At 39.2% G+C, this 17,077-nt stretch overlaps 2 protein-coding genes and 1 non-coding gene across 4 annotated transcripts in view; 1 reads left to right on the top strand and 2 right to left on the bottom strand.

Moving 5' to 3' along the window:
- Positions 1-2,065, bottom strand: part of UROS (uroporphyrinogen III synthase) — a 29,690-nt gene extending 27,625 nt beyond the window's left edge. Inside the window, exon 1 of the mRNA XM_060241437.1 lies at positions 1,986-2,065. The gene's annotated coding sequence lies outside the window, so the exon portion shown is untranslated. The remainder of the gene's footprint in view (positions 1-1,985) is intronic.
- Positions 2,066-2,110: 45 nt separating this feature from the next.
- On the top strand, positions 2,111-16,369 carry BCCIP (BRCA2 and CDKN1A interacting protein). 2 transcript variants are annotated; one of them, XR_009555558.1, is made up of 8 exons: positions 2,111-2,489; positions 4,289-4,363; positions 4,924-5,004; positions 7,494-7,583; positions 8,644-8,831; positions 12,382-12,556; positions 14,488-16,289; positions 16,333-16,369. XR_009555558.1 is itself a non-coding variant. In XM_060241436.1 (7 exons), exons 1-7 carry the CDS (start codon positions 2,331-2,333, stop codon positions 14,656-14,658), a joined length of 939 nt encoding a protein of 312 aa, XP_060097419.1. In that variant the 5' UTR covers positions 2,111-2,330; the 3' UTR covers positions 14,659-16,369. The 2 variants fall into 2 exon arrangements, 1 of the variants encoding a protein (XP_060097419.1); XM_060241436.1 differs by having other exon boundaries at positions 14,488-16,369.
- Positions 14,316-14,390, bottom strand: TRNAA-UGC (transfer RNA alanine (anticodon UGC)). Its single transcript has one exon. It is a non-coding gene; the product is annotated as a tRNA-Ala (tRNA).
- Positions 16,370-17,077: the final 708 nt, after the last annotated feature.

Here is a 17,077-nt window from a genome sequence, read left to right as displayed (position 1 = left end):
GTTTGTCCTTTGTTTCATACAATATAATTCAGGGGGGATGGCAGGTGTGTGACAGAGAAACCCAGATTGGCCCAATACAGAAGAGCTAACAATCTAGAACAGCATTTGTTTCACTTTCAAATATCTATGAGATGCCTCTAAAACAGCTGGTCTTCTTTCCCTTTAAGTACAAACAGGATTAATTGGTAGACAGTATGAGTTCATATTACAAAGTGTCAAATATGGTGGTGCCATCACAAGATGAAGATAACACAAACCCTGCGCTGTTGGGCTTTGGACTGAGCTATCCAAAGTTAATTTTACCTTAGCAACAGTGTAATGAGAACAACTGATGTAGCACTTCCACTGTAGGCACAATGCCATCTCAACAGATGTGCTTGAATATCTGTACCCTAGAAAGGGAATGTGCCAAAGTATGCATTGCTCAGTGAACTACCTCTTAGCCAGAATGGCTAAAAGCAGCTGTCACTTGCTGGGTTTATATAACTACAGCAGCAGGGGTGAATAATCACTCTTTTTAAAAAAAAATATCCTTTTCATTGGATGGTGTTTCATTTCCAATCAATCCAAAACAACACACTGCTTGGTATTTAAACACACTTCATCCTTGAACACTGTTAATTAACATTTGCTTCATACTGCTGCATCACTGAAATATTTTTTAAATTGTGAAAATATCTGCCAAATACAGAATTTCAGATGGCATACATGTTATGCAAAGACACTTGCACTCCTTGCATGTCTCTTAGCAGTAGGTTCTTAAAAGGGGGGGACCTCTATTGAGCCTCACAGTTTACTAGGTTGTGAGATGAAACTTCATGACCTAGCTGAGAGGATGGACTGAAAGGCTGAACAACACCAACCTCGATGTGCCACCTATGGTACCTATATATTGAAAATGCATGTTCAGCTGTAAAATATAGCTGCCCCATGCAAGCCTTATACAAATCCTAAGTAGCCAGAGGCAGGTTGACATGTATAGGAGGGGTGCAAAACAGTGATATTAGTTATCATCCTATCTATATTAGGACTTTAGTATATCCATTCAGACTGTACTCCCCCTACATTTTATACACTTAAGGTGGGGGTGGAGAGGGCACTGAAAATTGTTGATACATCCAATCCATGATATTCCTTGGATGTGGTTGTCTGTTCATCTGTTTCGACATGCTTTCATTTTCTTCCCTGGAGGTAATTAAAATACTACCACCACTCTCCATAGCATCACTTGCAGCAGTTCTGATGTAGATTAAAGATTATGATAGGCATGCTGCAATATGAACAGAGACATATAACCAAGAATTTTAGCTTTGGTTTTGATTTGACCTGTACTGTCGATCAGGCAAATTCATAACCTGTTTGGTGTTTTGTTTTTAAACTTACACTGTTTCATGTGTTTCTAGTTTTCTCCGACATCAGTTAACTTCTGAAGTGAGAGGTGCTGAACTTTACAGAGACATCTGGTTGGAACTCCATCTGTCTTGATCCACTACTCATCCCAGCAAAGCCTCCCTAAGAGTAAATATCTAAAGTTAGCTTTTTGTTGTACAGTCTAGGGTATGGCTATAGGGCAGTTACAGGTGTGTGACAATGTGGCTATGAGGTGTCATAAGCTCTCCTCCTGCACTTCAAAATTTACCATTAGCTATAGCTCCCCAGTGCATGTAGAGGTCCGTGCAGGAGAAGGCTGTAGGTCTATAAGACAGCAATCCTGAGCAGGTCTACTCTGGATCCTACCACTGTTTATTCAATGGGGCTTACTCGCAGGAAAGCGTCCTTATGATTGCACCGTAAAGTGCAAAGAGCGGGGCCAGTTTGATGCTTAACAATATTTCCTCTGGAAATCGCTTCGTACGTTAAGAAAAATCACGCACGGCATAAATACTGAGTCACCTGTCCCTGGAAGCCTTGCTCCCCAATTCTATACGTTTAATGTGGGCTGGTTGGACATCAGGAGTAACAGTTCAACTACCTGTACGTAGTACCCCGAGGCCCCCGCCCCAGGGCTTCAAAACAAGCTCCGGGCCTGAGCGCTGGCCCTTTTCAAACTCCGTCTAATTACTTCAAAGCCATGGTTTTACTGCCACCGCCTGAGGAAATGAACCCTGTCAGGCAGCCACGGGGAGGGGAGCAAGGGAAACGTCTGGGTCGCGTGAAGAGAGCGGCGACTTCAGATAGCGCAGGGCGCCGGCATTTCGCTCACCTCCCCGGGCAGCCCCGTGGGCAGCGAAGGATCCTCGCCCGCGTCCGGCTCCCACTTTCTTCTTCCTCGCCGCAGCCTTCCTTTCCGGGTTAGGGGCGCATGCGCAGAAGAGCTGGGAAGCGGCAGCATGGCCTCTCAGGCTAAGCGGAGGAGAACCGACGGGCCGCCGGATTGTCGGGAGGAGGGCGCTGACGGAGACGACTCTGAGTCGGAGGAAGAAGATGAGGAGGAGGAGGAGGACGACGACGAAGAAGAAGAAGAAACAGAAGAAGAAGAGCTCGACGAGGTGAGCGGTAGTTTCCCCTCTTCTTCGCGACTCTGAGGCAGCACTGCCGTGACTTTAGGGCAACTTCTACTGGCCGGCGGTCAGACAGTTCCTTCCCCCCCCCCCCCCGCCGAAGTTGTCAGTGGGGTACTTCATTGCTCTCCATAGGCTCCCCAGCAGCCACAGCTCGGCCTCTCGCTTCCTCTGCCAATCCCTTGCAGCTCGCCTAACCGTTGAGTGAAACCCAATTCCTCACTGTTTCCGGGGGGGGGAGCCGGGGGGCCGTACACACCCCCAGTCCGAGTCCCTTATAGCCACCCCTGCTTCCCTTTCCCCAATAGAATTCCCTCTTTCTTTCCCCGGGAGGCGGGGCCTTAAGGGATTACCGACCCTCCTTTATATGTGTCTGAATTTCAGGGAAATGACCGCTCTAGGACATGATGCCAGGGTTTCTCCAAAGAAAATAAAAATATGTTGTAATATAGTCTTACTATTTTTTAGGTGACAGATCAGAGCGTTTCTTTTTGGTTATGCTTTTCACTGACGTTCCATTTTTTTTGTAGCTATTATATTCTACTTCTAGCCTGGAGATAGTTTTCAGAACATCATTTTTGGAGCCAAATGTTGCTTTATGCTGTCTTTATGGCTTGCTTTATAATGGACAACACATTTGTATTGTTTCGCTATTTTGTTATATTGTTTTTACTTTGAATGCAGCCTCAAGCAGCTCTCTAGAGGGGTGGCATATAAACTTTCTAAATGAATAAAGGTGTGCAGAGGGTGTAGTTCTTTTTTAAATTAATGTGTGACTGTGTGTTTCCACCTGGAAGTCATGGTGACCCCTGGTGACTGACCCCTACTGTGGTGGCTGGAGGATATTCACGAAAGTGGCTAAATAAAACCTGCCCTTATCCTTCCAACTTCTCGTAGTCCAAGGAAAATGAAATCCATTCAAAAGGCCAGTCATGGATCTCTACATAAAGCCTTGTTGACCCTAAGGCCAGCTTCATAGCTACATGGTCCCCCATAGGTGTGTCATTGGGATGAAGCGGCTTCAGTGAAGTTTGTTCTGGTTTTATCTATGCTGATATTCTTGGCACATCCAAGTACTTGTCAGAGTTTGCCCTGCTTAGCTTCTGAGATCTAATAAGATCAGGATTGTCTGGACTATCCAGGTCAGGACAAAGATGTAGTTCTTGGCTAGCTTATTGCAAAGCAATCTCCCAATACATCCATTCCCCGCAGTTAAAATCAATTGTGTGTGTGTAGTTACTGAACTGTAGTGTGGCTGTGATAGGCAGAATATATAATCCCTTTCTCAGTCTGTTTTCCGAAACTGAATTCACTCCTTGTGAAGGAAATTAGCAGGGGACAGAGGTTAGATATCCTCCTCCTGCTGCCCTGATCAAAAGGAAAATGAAATGCATTCAAAAGGCTAGTCATGGATCTCTACATAAAAGCATTGTTGGCCTTAAGGCCAGCTTCATAGCTACATGGTTTCCCACAGGTGTGTCATTGGGATGAAGCAGCTTCAGTGAGGTTTGTTCTGGTTTTATCTGTGCTGATGTTTTTGGCAGCTGCTGAACTGTGATTAACAAGTTTGTCTTGAGAGTGGCTGGTGAAACATTGCTATACTCTCAAGCTGTTTGTGGGAATGCATAGGCAAATAAGTCCTCCTCACGCCTGTTTAGTAGATTGCACAAAGGGTGTTGGAATGCATTTGCTGATTTATTGATATTTTCAATTATAAGTTAAAGAATCTGGATTAATATACTTGGCAAGTTGTGTGCAATTTCTCCTTTCTTTGTTTATACTCACAGGAAGTGAATGTTGAATTTGAAGCACATTCAATATCAGATAATGATCATAATGGAATTAAAAAATTGCTACAACAGGTACATCTTTTTTTAGTTTTGTGGCTGGTAGTGACATACTTTATAGCAAAGCCTTATATTGTAAATATTAGGGTGAGGAATTATGTCTCTACCTGTGTTTCCAAATAGCTGTAAACCCACAGAGCTGATTCCATCACATTCTGAAGCATTTTTAGACTGATGGTCTGATGCTCCAGTTCAGCACATTTCCAGTGGATGCCTTAAAGCTAATAGTGCAATTCATTACATTATTCAAAGAATAATAAATCCACAGGCAAACAAAAATGCATGCAGAATGATCTGGAGGTGTTAAACTTGTATCTGCAAGAAAAGAAAATGTCTAAGGCAAGAGGTTAAGTATAGTGATGGAGTTTATGTAGAAACCTAGGCAAGTTATACCAAAATTTACCTTGCCTCTTTAAATGCGGCCCAAATATTACAGTGCCATGACAATTTTTTAAATTCTCTGGCTCTTTAACACTATATTTATGACTGGTAAAGGATATTTTAAGAAGATTTCAATATTAGCAGGTGAACCATTGTAGAATACATTGTAGAAAAGTTTTTTTTCCCCTCTTCAGCTTTTTCTGAAGGCTCCTGTTAACACAGCTGAGCTGACTGATATATTGATACAACAAAATCACATTGGGAGTGTTATCAAGGTAAGGTGCCTTCTTAGTCTCTTAATTTAGTATATTGTGAGTTTATGTTAGATTGAATGTGTTTGTTGCCTATATCCATGGTGAGAGTAAGCAAGGTATATTGTCTTCTTTCTTAGTCCACCTGAAGTGAACATGCTCTAGTAATAAAGGTTGCATGCAAATTATTGTTTCTGAAGAAGAGTAGATTGACATTGCTCTTACTGTGGTGGTAGTAGCCAAGATTCGTGCACTGGGGGCTTGATAATTGTTGCTAAAAGTTAGGGTTGAGAATATTGCCTGCCACAAGGTAAACTGCCTGTTTGTTCTGTTTATTTGTTAGAGCTGCTTTTTACACCCACACAGTCTTTTAGAAGTGTAAGAAAGTTGAAGAGTACATTTTCCTCTCAGCAACATCCTGTCATGTATGCAAATGTAGCTTTTTGTTTGTTCTCGGGACTGAAAATGACTGTTCCATAAGGTACTTGAGAGCTGCTCTATTGAATTGCATAGGATTAGATTGCAAACAGTTTACAGTGCGGTCAATTTCAATCCTGTAGGAAACTGAAAACAAAACAAAACAACACTGTAATTGCAGGGTATTTGCTGATAAGAGAAGTAATCTTGTACATCTTTAACTTCATAAAGGGATACAGGAAGGACTTTTTTAAAGAAAAAGGTATAGGAACTTTCAAGATGGAAATGAAGGAGAAACATATGGGATTTTTTGAAACTGTGTTATTTTTCATGCACTTGCAGACTTACCTCCACTTTAAAGCAGTTTCCAAGCTTTAGACATGTCACCAACTTCTCAGTTCTTTTTCGGGTTTTGTTTTTCGTGACTAACACTGAATGATGACCTTGAAGCAACCATGTTTTAACATACTTTATTGGATCAAAGGCTGTTAAGGGAGGTCCAACAATTTTTAAATAAACAACAAAGATGTTATGGTTTTGACTGACAAGGAAGACCTTTCTGGAGTGACAATCAGGTTAATCTGGGAACATCCCCTTTTACACTCACTGGAGAAACAGCTATTTTATTGAGAGTGTGCCGAATCTGAGACATTCCTTGGGCATTTATTCTCTGAATGTTAGATGTTCTCTGAAGGCTCAAATGGCTTCTTTCGTTGAGCTGAAATCTTCTTGCCAATGTGCGTATTTCTTCCTCCCCATAGAGAATGCTGTCTCTTGAGTTTGCTGGCCAATTCTTAGAATCCAGAACTCTTCCACACCTTGGCAGTTCAATGGTTTCTTTTGAAAGGAGTGTTTTTTGAAGAGAAATTTTAAGTTGATCATAGAAGGCAACTGGGGAGATTGGTGGGTCAACAATTCTATTTCAGTCCAACAACTGGGCCAGAAGCTTTCATTAACTTTAGAGACCAAAGTGGAACTCCCTGAGTCATTTCTTGCATTTTATTGGGAGTTGAAATTCCAGCTGGATTGATTGCTGAATCCCTTGGTGTTGATGAACAGTCTTCAGTTGCTTTACATTTTGTTGTAACCTTAGTAAAATAGTTCAAAATCCTTTTCATGGTTTTCAGTCATCAGATAGTCCAACACATACACAGGTTACAGTACCCCCTGCCCAAATTTGCAGTGCTCCCTCATTTGAATAAGCCTACCATCATTGTAGAGTGGCTCTTAACCATTGCAGAGTCTCTCTTAGCAGAGTCTATTGAAAGATGGAAGGTAAAAACAGTGGTGGTGGTTTGATTGACTGCCCTGGTGGAGCTGCTCCATCAGGCAGAGCTGACAAAGGGGATTCCAGGCTCCACCCCCACCATGCTGGGCACAGCAGGGGAAGCCAGCCAATGAATGTTCTTGAAGTGCCCTGCCAAGGCCTTGTGGGCCTTGGTGTAGCAGAGTAGCTTTGACTTGTGCCCAAGTATAGAGGCTTTGCTCTATAGCTCCTGCGAGACTGAGTAAGCCTGGGGAAGCAAGCTGTGATTCAGGAGGAAGCAGATAGTGAGTTGCTTGTGGGCCTGATAGGAGCCCTCTAGGGGCCTGATTTGGCCCTCAGGCCACGTATTTGATACCCCTGATCTAGCTGATGAAAACATGGGACAAACGACTTAATAATCTTAACCAATAATGTTATTAAGGAATTAAATTTAATGTTGTGATAAATTACTTGATAATCTCTACCTGATAGTTTAAACTGATACTTTATTAAGTGTACACTATAGAAGATTGAACTGTAAAACTATAAAAGCAATCTTGGTACAAATTGCTGCCTTTATATTCACCTGAAGCATTCTGAAAATTTCTCTTTTCTAGAGCTAGGACATCTCAATATTTTAAAATATTGCTTTCCCATGATGACTGACTTTGTATCTATACTTCTATGTGATTTTGTAACCATCACAAACATGCTGCAAGGGAACATAAGTCTAATCCTATGGATGCTTGCTTAGAAGTAAGCCCCCATCCACCTGGTTCTAGAAGATCACAGCAATGGCATATGTTTTAGAAAACATATTTCTCATTCTGTTTTTTTTGTTTTTGTATAGCAAGCTGAAGTTCTTGAAGAAAGTGATGATGAAGATGATGCTGATGAGGTTTTTGGCTTTATAAGCCTTTTAAACTTAACTGAAAGGAAGGTCAGTAGAAATAATATATAAGGACAGTAATATTTTTTCTTACTGAAAATGCAGCTCAATATAATTGTTTGAGCACTTCATTGGTATCTATCCTATCTCCTTTTAAAGCTAGCATTAAGTTATTTTTTCTGTACACTGATAAATGACTTCACACATGCATTGTTACTGAAAGCATTACAATAATTGATATGACAAATATCAGCCTTGGGTAAAGAGAACTTTAATAGTCCATGCAAACTAATCAATATATTAATTTTTTAAAAATGAAAATAATAGAAATGTGAAATTTACATAAATAATCATGGACTGTATTTTGCTACAACTAAAGCATGGCTTGGCAATAAGACATTATGGCACCATTTTAGAATTTCACCAATGATATGATATGTTATGAATCATCTGTTGTCAAGTTCCATGGTAGTTAAGAGCTAGAGAAATGACTGTTGTGAATAGAAATGACTGTTGTGAATAGAAGGTCATTTCTGTGTGGGAAGATCAAAGGAATCAATGTACAAGATAGTGTTATTAGTAAAATTAACAGATCCAGAAGGATTTAATTGCCTCGCCATAGTGTTAATTCCTGTAACTTCAAAGTAGCAATTGCCATATGCAGAAGCTGCTTGTTTCTTGGGTCATCATATGTTTGGGCTAGTAGTGATCACTAGCACCAATGTGATTTTTAAAAACCTATTTTAAAGCTTTTCCTTTTATTTGTAATAAGGTAACTTATGTTAAAAGATTATTTCATATTGCTTTTGATGGCATGTCTTAGTTGTGTGGTTTCTTTGGTGGCTCTAAGCAACACTGAAATGCAGTTGCTTAGTGATAACTGCCATTTCAGTCTTCGTGTCAGAACCCCTCTAGATGCACATATATACCCTGCTCTTAATCTAAGGCTTGATTTACATCATTTTGAAAGAAATCTTTACAGTGTGTTAGAAGTCACCGCAAGAAGCTTTCTCTAGTCCTGTGATGCAATTCCCAGAAACTCTTTTTTAAAGTTGTCTTATATAAATAATTGTTTGATAATGTGAAGAAAACCTATCCTTTTGATTCCTAGGGTACCCAGTGTGCTGAGCAAATTAAAGACCTGATTTTAAGCCAATGTGAGAAGAACTGTGAGCAGAGTATGGTTGAACAGCTGGATAAACTCCTAAGTGACACCACCAAGCCTATAGGCTTTCTGCTAAGTGAAAGATTCATTAATGTACCTCCGCAGATCGCTCTGCCCATGCACCAGCAACTACAGTAAGAGCTTTTCCAAAATCATTTTTGAAAAGTAATTTTTTTTTATCCTCAAATGACCTCAGATCCTCATTTCCATTTAAATGGAAATGTGTTGAATGAGACAGAAAAAATATCACATACTTGAAAGTGAACACCTGGGAACTGCAAACCAACATTTTGTTTGTTCTCAAGTAAGACCTTTTAAAAAGGTATTTAATATTTCACATAATGTGAAAAGTTATTTTACTTGTAGTTGAAATTGTTGGGAGAGATGAAAAACCAACTTACAATGTATCTGTCATTTGGCAGATGAAAGTGTTTTGCAGGTAGCTTTTAGATCCAGTCTGAGTGAAAACTCACTTAAAATGAGCATGTATATTTAACATACACGTCCAACACACACTTTCATATATTTGGCTTATTGCAAATTCCTGTGCTGTAAATGAAAGCCTGACACTTAACTTAAAAGATATTAAGCTGATATATGAAATGCACATAAGAATTTTAGCAAGGCCTAGAATAAAAGGTCCAGAATGAATCTACAGGTTGTTCTGGGCTTTGGACTGATTGCAGCAGTGAAGGAATAACTCGTTTTACAGTAAGTATGATCTAATTGTTGTTTTGTTGAACACCAGAATTTTTTATTTGTCTTGATTTATTTCTAAGAGTTCGTTCTTGCAATAAGCTATACAACTTTTAATTGCACATTTTAGGTCAATTGGTGTTCTTGATATCAGGAAGAGAAAAATGTCTGATGAAATGGTCATCAAATTTTTCACCAATTACTGAACATACAAGACTGAAACCCTTGTTAAATAGCCTCTGTCATGACTGTATAGTAGATGTGGCAAATTTTTGTTTTATTGTAATTTTCAACTCATAAATTTTATAGTTTTGTATGTCTTATGAGCTTTTAAACCTAATAAATGGGGGGTTTTTTTACAGTAAGCTGTTACTGGAATTGGGGGTCTCCTAATATTTTGAGGGAATATTAGCTCTTAAGGAGATTGGCTTGCAAGAGGTGGTAACAGGAGGTCTTTACACAAATTGTATAATCAGGATTGCTCTTTTAGAGAACTCTCAGTTAACCAGACAATTGCTTAACCAAGGGAGGTTGTTGTAGTAATAGAAAATAAAATAATGCATACATACAGAGAATAAATCCACACAGACAAACACACAAGCTTAACAGAAAATACAGGGGTGAGAGGAATATAGCAGGGATTTGGGGGAAATATAGTTACCATTTAGAGGTCCAGGAGTCCATGAAGCAGAGGATATGAACATGGAAAGTGGCCCAAACAGAGCTTGGGGTGCCAGTCTCTAGCAAGACAAGACACACCCACAACAGGAAGTGCTAGTCTAGTTATAGCCTAAAATGTTACCTGTGGGCAGGCTGATGTGTCCACTAAAACAATGTATTGTTGAGATTAACTGGGAGTAAAATGATATGTTAGGAAATGCTGAATGGGGCTTTCAGGAAAAGACAAAGAGGCTGCCATATTTACATTTATGTGCAGGCATGGGTATCTGGGTGTAAGCAGGAACTGTTAATGCTTATGTAGGAATGCGGCTAGGAATGTGAGAGTTTAACAATCCATTAATAATCCTTAATAGCGGAAGACAAAAGGCTACCCTGCTGTGGGGATGGCCCATTAAGTAAGGGAGAGAGGAACCAAGGTGTTGGAGTTTGTGATAAGGAGTGATTTCTCCTTTCCTGTTGGCTCCACAATAGATACAATTATTAGCATGACAAATATCCTAGAAAAGCACAGACTTGTCCTTCTGCCGCCAGAATAATTTTGTTTGGTCCTACTCCATCTTAATTTATATTGTATACTTCCAGACCTCACTCTGGCCCACTTCTGGGCCAAACAAGGCTGGTACATGTATGTGAAAGAATTGAGGGTGAAAGATGAGGGACATCTTTTTCCCAGTGTGCCTTTTGCAGGGGTACATAGGGGGCCTAACAAAACCATGGCACATTTTTTGTGCTGTAGATCATTATAGAGGGTGACATCCACCAAGGAATTATTTGCACTTTGGCTTTAGTCTGTATTGAAGTGGAATGATCAGCTCATGGGAAGGGGGTATATCTGTATCCTCCCAGTGCAGGATAGGTACACAATCTCAAGTAAACTGAATGAAGTAGTATAGCTGCTGTATGGGCTGTTTTATCTCAACAATAACAAGGAGCTGTCTGATTTAATTCACCACACATAAGCAGGCAAATGGCTGATTCCAAGGCTGTGTCACGTATTCATATCTGCAAACTGGTAGGAAGAGGATTAGATCAAATGCTGGATCTAAGCAACAGATAGACATCAAAAGCGGATGGATACAAAAAATAGTGGAACTCATGGGAAAGGCACAAAGGAAAAGAATGAGCCAGTCAATGCAAAAAGATTCCATATAAGAAAGTTCAGTTTATTTTGGAGTCTCTTCTAGGTATTTCTTGGATTTGATCTGCATTTTTCTTAATTGGCCGCTAAGAACCATTCATTTCTCAGTTCAGTAGTATTATAATAATGTATGAGCACCTTAAAGAAGGATACTAAACAGCTAGGTGACTCTGCTTCTTTGAAAGTAAACTTTAGAATGTTTTGACATTGAGTCTTACTAAGAAGTGAAATATGAACCACTGATATTTTTGGTGAGCTTGAAGAGGGAATGAGTGTTTCTGGTAGGGGGGAAATGGAAGGAGATCTTGTGAGGTTCTTTAGTCATGTTCATGCTGAGACCCAGGAAAATGTTAAGATAGTTCCATATGGTGTGACATCCATCCATGCTTTTCAGGCACAGGTTTGCTGATGCATGGGATTGAAGAAGGGGAGAAAATGGCCATTTTAAACCCAAAAGTGCTTTTAGGTTTTCTTCAGATTACACTAATCTCTTGCCACTACAGCATCTGTCTTTTGATTGTGAGTTCCAGTACTCTTGCCCATTGCATTTAATAATAAGGTGTCAACTACTTTGAGACCAAGAATACATAGTTTGTGTTCATTAAGCATGTTTCTTTTTCAGGTAGGAACAGAATAGGAATTTACAAATTGATTGTGTAGCCTAACATTAGGAATATAAAAAGGAAGTAATTGTGCTTGCATATAAACCTAAGTCACTTGTAGAGTTTGGTGAAATAAGCAATGCAAAATTCTCATTTGTTTCTGTTGACTTGTTTTCTCCAAATCAGTTTTGTTTCAGTTGACTAGAAAGGAAGGGGGCTGGGGGTAAGATGTGTGTATGTATGACTGGGAGAAGGGGAGAAGCAGATGCTTCGTAAACATTTTGCTCTGCTTTTCCAGCAGGAACATAAGTACTGTTTGCTCACTGTTTCTCTTCTGATCTTTTAAGTAGAGTGGAAAGCTTTTTCCTGGTGTATACACCTGTGAGCTCTATTGGTCCAGTGGAAAGCACTTTGCTTGCAGTCAGTCATCTTTTGATGAGTGGGTTGAAAATATATGAACCTCCAATGAGTGCAAGACAGTGCTGCGATCTTAAGGCTTATTGCTGTTATGTATATGTTTGACTTGGTCATGAAGAAGTATGATTGCAAACCTGTTCTTCTTTCTAGGAAAGAACTGACAGAAGCACAGAGGACAAACAAACCCTGTGGAAAATGCTACTTCTATCTTCTTATTAGCAAGGCATTTATTGATGCAAAGAGTAATGCTAGAAAAAAGGGAAGCAGAGTACAGAAGAAAGAAGAACTTATGTTTTCGAATGCTGAAGAAGAATTCTTTTATGAAGTAAGACCTTTTTTTGTCTTTTTTGTTGTTGTTAACCTGATAGGTAAGACCTTGATTTTCAATGGCATGTAGAGGGTTATGATTTTTAATACAGGAAATCATCACAGTGGTAGCCTTAGGGAAAACAGTACCCTGTCCCAGCAAATAACTTGGATTCTACAGTAAGTTTCTGGTAACTCCACTGCAGATATCCGGCTGACTACTCATGCTGTCCCCTATCTCTGAAGAGCAGCTTATTGGGAATTATTTTGTGCTGCAAGGAAGGTGATGAAATACTGCCCTGTTGACAGAATGTGGCAATTTTGCACTTAAGGAATTGTTCAAAATAGAGATCATGCAAAAAGAGTAATACAAATTGTGGAAGTTATTCCTTCAGGTACTCTAATTTGAACAGAACAATACTTGATGTAAATTCCCCACCCCGCCTTATTCCCACACTGTCTCCAATGCATATTGGCCACTTTCTATCTTTCCCAGATGTCCAGAACCGGCTTGGTATTGAGAGGGATGCTTGAGTATTGGTTTGGAAAAGCAGTGCAGTGCATAGGTTTAAGACATTGGTAGTCCTTCTGGTTATAGAGTGCTGAGAGAGTATTTCATCTAAAGGCTGCTGTACTCAGGTGTGGCACTTCTTCATACTAGATGGTTTTCAGTTTTCCTTATGGCCTCAGCCTTCTCATGCCCCCACACCAACCATTGTCAAAAAGCTGTCTAAAATGTCTGGTTGGGAACCAAGTTTGGAATATTATGGGAAAATAACTTCATTTACATATATCTTGTTTATTTCCATAATGAGTTCTGCACATAGAATTACTGGAACAAACTGTGAAATTATCTTAAAACATAAAGGTTAAGCATATGTAATTTGGCCACATGTAATTTGGCTATTTACTTCAGCCTATGGATTCATAATACACTTCCAGGGCCAGCAAGGGGTCTTCTGCAACATTGTCATTATATTATATACACAAGCATTCAAAAGGTATTCAAAAGCTAGATTCAAAAGCTAGATTTACAGGGGTAGCTGTTTTGGTCTGAACCAGTAGAACAAAGTTTGAGTCCAGTGGCACCTTTAAGACCAACAAGTTTTATTCAAGGTATGAGCTTTCATGTGCACACACATTTCCTCAGATACATTGAAACTGAAGTTATCAGTCCATACAGTGAAGCAAATAAATATGATATGTAAATGTATCCTTAGCAAGGCACAATTAAGAAGAATATATTTACACATCAATCTCCAGTTCTAACATATTTATTTGCTTTGCTGTGTTTCCCCCTGGAATTGAATCCAAACAAATGTTGACCATGTAGATGTCTTGTTATTCCTGTTTGGTGTTTGTATCTGTTAAAACTTGTACATTATGTTGGATGCTGATTTGCTGCTCATCCACAAATGCGTAATAAAGGTTTTAGTAGCTCTGCTGTTCATCCTCTGCCTATACATATGGACTGATAATTTCAATTTCAATGTATTTGAAGAAGTGGTCATGCACACGAAAGCTCATAACTTGAATAAAACTTTGTTGGTCTTAAAGATGCCACCAGACTCAAGCTAGATTCATGTACAGGTTATGACACATAGCATACAGAGTTCTATGACAAGCTGGTAAATCTTTAAAATGGCTTTACACATGAAGCTGCCTTGAATCAGACCCTTGGTCTGTCAAGATCAGAGTTGTCTACTCAAGCTGGCAGCAGTTTTCTAGGGTCTCTGGCAGAGGTCTTTCACATCATCTGCTACCTGGTCCTTTTAAAGTGAAAATGCCAGGAATTGAACCTGGGACCTTCTGCATGCAAAGCAGAGGCTTTTCCACTGAGCCACAGCACTTCCCTTTACTTGGTGTTACTCTGTAAATGAAACAAGCTGTATACTGTAGCATGCAGCATGGAATGTGTTTAACCAGGTTTTTACTTTTCTTATTATTTAGAATGCACTTCTGAAGTTCAGTTACTCTGTACAAGAGGAAAGTGACATGTGTTTGGGAGGCAGATGGTCTTTTGAAGACACACCCATGAAACCTTTGAGAACTGTGATGATAATCCCTGCTGACAAGATAAACAGCATAATGGATAAACTAAAAGAATATCTTTCTGTCTGAACCACTATCTGCTAACAATGGCTTTGTGACATCACCCCACAAGAGTGCTTTGATTTTTAAATGTTTTCTAGATTTTTTTCTATATCAGTTTTGTGTTCTTTCAGCCATGCAGTTAGCTACTTACAACATTCTTATATGCCATTATGAGATGGTATTTAAATATCTGATTACAAGTGTAATAAAGACATCATTTTAAGAATTGACAAATACCTTTTCACCAGTTACAGATAGTGTGTTCCACATTATCAAATATGATGATAAACTGTTATAATCACTTTGTTCAACTGTAAAATACCTGTACATTTATGAAGACTGATAACTGGGGTGTATACAGTAAACAGTTGTTATGTATACTTCAACTTAGTTTTATCTAGGAAGCTTACTGAATAATGCATCGTTGTTCAGCAGGTGTTTGAGGATATTTTTCACATTCTTTGTCTTCGGTGATGGGTTTTTGTTCCTTACCTACTCTTGAAATGGGTGATAAATGATTGATTGCTTCTTGCAGAATAGCCTTGCTTTCACTAGGAGGCAGGTTGCTAAAATAGTATTGAGGCACTAGCTTCATAAATCTGATACAAAACAGAATAAACAAGGAAGGACACGTTTTTAAGATGAACATTTCCTTGTATTTTTATATTACCATTTTATAGCTCATGCAAAGAATGCTTATAGACAGATATTTTAATGCATTATATACAGAACTGAACAGTTGGAATCTAGGATTAGTTCCAAAGAAAATTTTCATATGAAAGTATGGATACTTTATATTCCTAAGCATCTTTACAAATTAATATACTCCATCTGACCTTAGAATGGTAGGAAATGGCTTCCAGTTGTTCCAGATTGCATGTTAAATACAGAATGTTCCTGGACTTGAACATACAAAGAACAAATTCCATTTGTATATTTGGCACATACACTATTGAAATTCATAGCCCAAGAAGGGCCAAACTTTTATCTATTTTAATGAATCTAGTTTAAGCAGAATGTCCTAATGCTATGTCTACTGCATTGGTTTTAAAAGTCATAGTAGTTGCTAGTCCACATTCAGTAGAAATGATTGCCATTCAGAAGCCTGAAATGGTGAGAAATGCTTCCTTGCCTGTTTAACTGGAGATGTCAGTTTACCACAGGGTAGTACAAACCAAGGTGCACTGATAAAATACCAAACACTCAGGGCTTTTATTCTGTAGTAGATCTATGTTCTTCAACATTACTTTCTAATACTCTACTCCAGTTTCAAGAATGGCATGGATTTTGTTCTACTTTGGTTTTAGAACTGTTGATTGTTCTGCCAAAATATATTCTCCCATTTAAGACCAGTACTTTCAGTAAGTGTTATTAAAAGGGGGGTAGCAGTGTATCATTTTGAACTCACTCAATATTTGGGTAGGCACAACGTTGAGCTAGTAAAATAGAACTGGAGCAGCTAAAGGCTGAACATTCCTATTTAAATTTCTAATTAAAATTTTAATCTCTCATGCCATGGCTCACCAAGCAAAATGCATTAACCAGAAATTATTTATTTCATAAAAACCGCTTCTGAAGTTCAGCCATGCTGGGCTGCAGCCTCAAACCATCTGTATAGGAAGGGTCTAATTCATTTCATACAGAGAAATTATGTTATTGTGACCTCTACCGGGTCTCTTCTACAAGGGCTTTTATTAAAAGCCTAGTTGTATTCCAGTGCTAGCACCTCCCCCCACCCCCAACCCAAGTTAAAATAATTAATTGAAGGAGCTGTTCTTTTCATTATTTTAACTTGTTGGCAAAGAGTTGTTACAAGAGAGCTAATATGCAATATAGTGGGTGAGCCTTCTCCCCTGGCATTATGTTGGGATGTATAGAGGGAGGGGTAGACAGGGAGCCAAATATCTGACTTATGGGTTTCCTTTTCTCTCTGTGTGCTGAAGTGAATAAATACACCAGAGGAACCCTGCATGGATACGAACATGGTATCTCCCAAAAATAAAAGATTTTTCCCCCCAAAACTGGTAGCACCTGTCCTTCATTTCCACCAATTTACTCTGCTCTGTCCTTTGGCATCTTCAGAATGTTGATTGGTGTACACTTCCAATAAAATATTTCTGAACTTGGATTTCTGTAATTCTGTGTGAAAGTAGCTTGATGAAATTTAGAAAACAATAAGCAGCTGAAATCCTACACTATCGGCTTGTCACAGTAATTGATAGATATCTGTCTTCTCCGAGACACATACTGTTAAAGTTAACAGAAAACAACTGCTTAGTGTGGCCTGTCAGCATCTTGAAACTGTCAAACTGGAGAAGGGATTCTGCAGATTTTAAAAAGGCTCACTGTTGAAGGGAGCTGAAACTGGTGATCTTGAATAGCATCATCCATGCTTTCTTTTTTGTCAGCCAACTATGCTGGGTAAGTTACGTGACCTGGATTTTTT

Source organism: Heteronotia binoei, chromosome 6 (genome assembly GCF_032191835.1).
Source record: "Heteronotia binoei isolate CCM8104 ecotype False Entrance Well chromosome 6, APGP_CSIRO_Hbin_v1, whole genome shotgun sequence".
In the NCBI taxonomy this organism is placed as follows: Eukaryota; Metazoa; Chordata; class Lepidosauria; order Squamata; family Gekkonidae; genus Heteronotia; species Heteronotia binoei.
This window is presented reverse-complemented; position numbering and strand designations above follow the sequence as displayed.

Coding starts and splice junctions, on each gene's coding strand:
- BCCIP (XM_060241436.1), top strand. CDS start 2,331: ATGGCCTCTCAGGCTAAGCGGAGGAGAACCGACGGGCCGCCGGATTGT. Junction 2,490..4,288: donor AAGAAGAAGAGCTCGACGAG/GTGAGCGGTAGT, acceptor TTATACTCACAG/GAAGTGAATGTTGAATTTGA. Junction 7,584..8,643: donor TAAACTTAACTGAAAGGAAG/GTCAGTAGAAAT, acceptor TTTGATTCCTAG/GGTACCCAGTGTGCTGAGCA.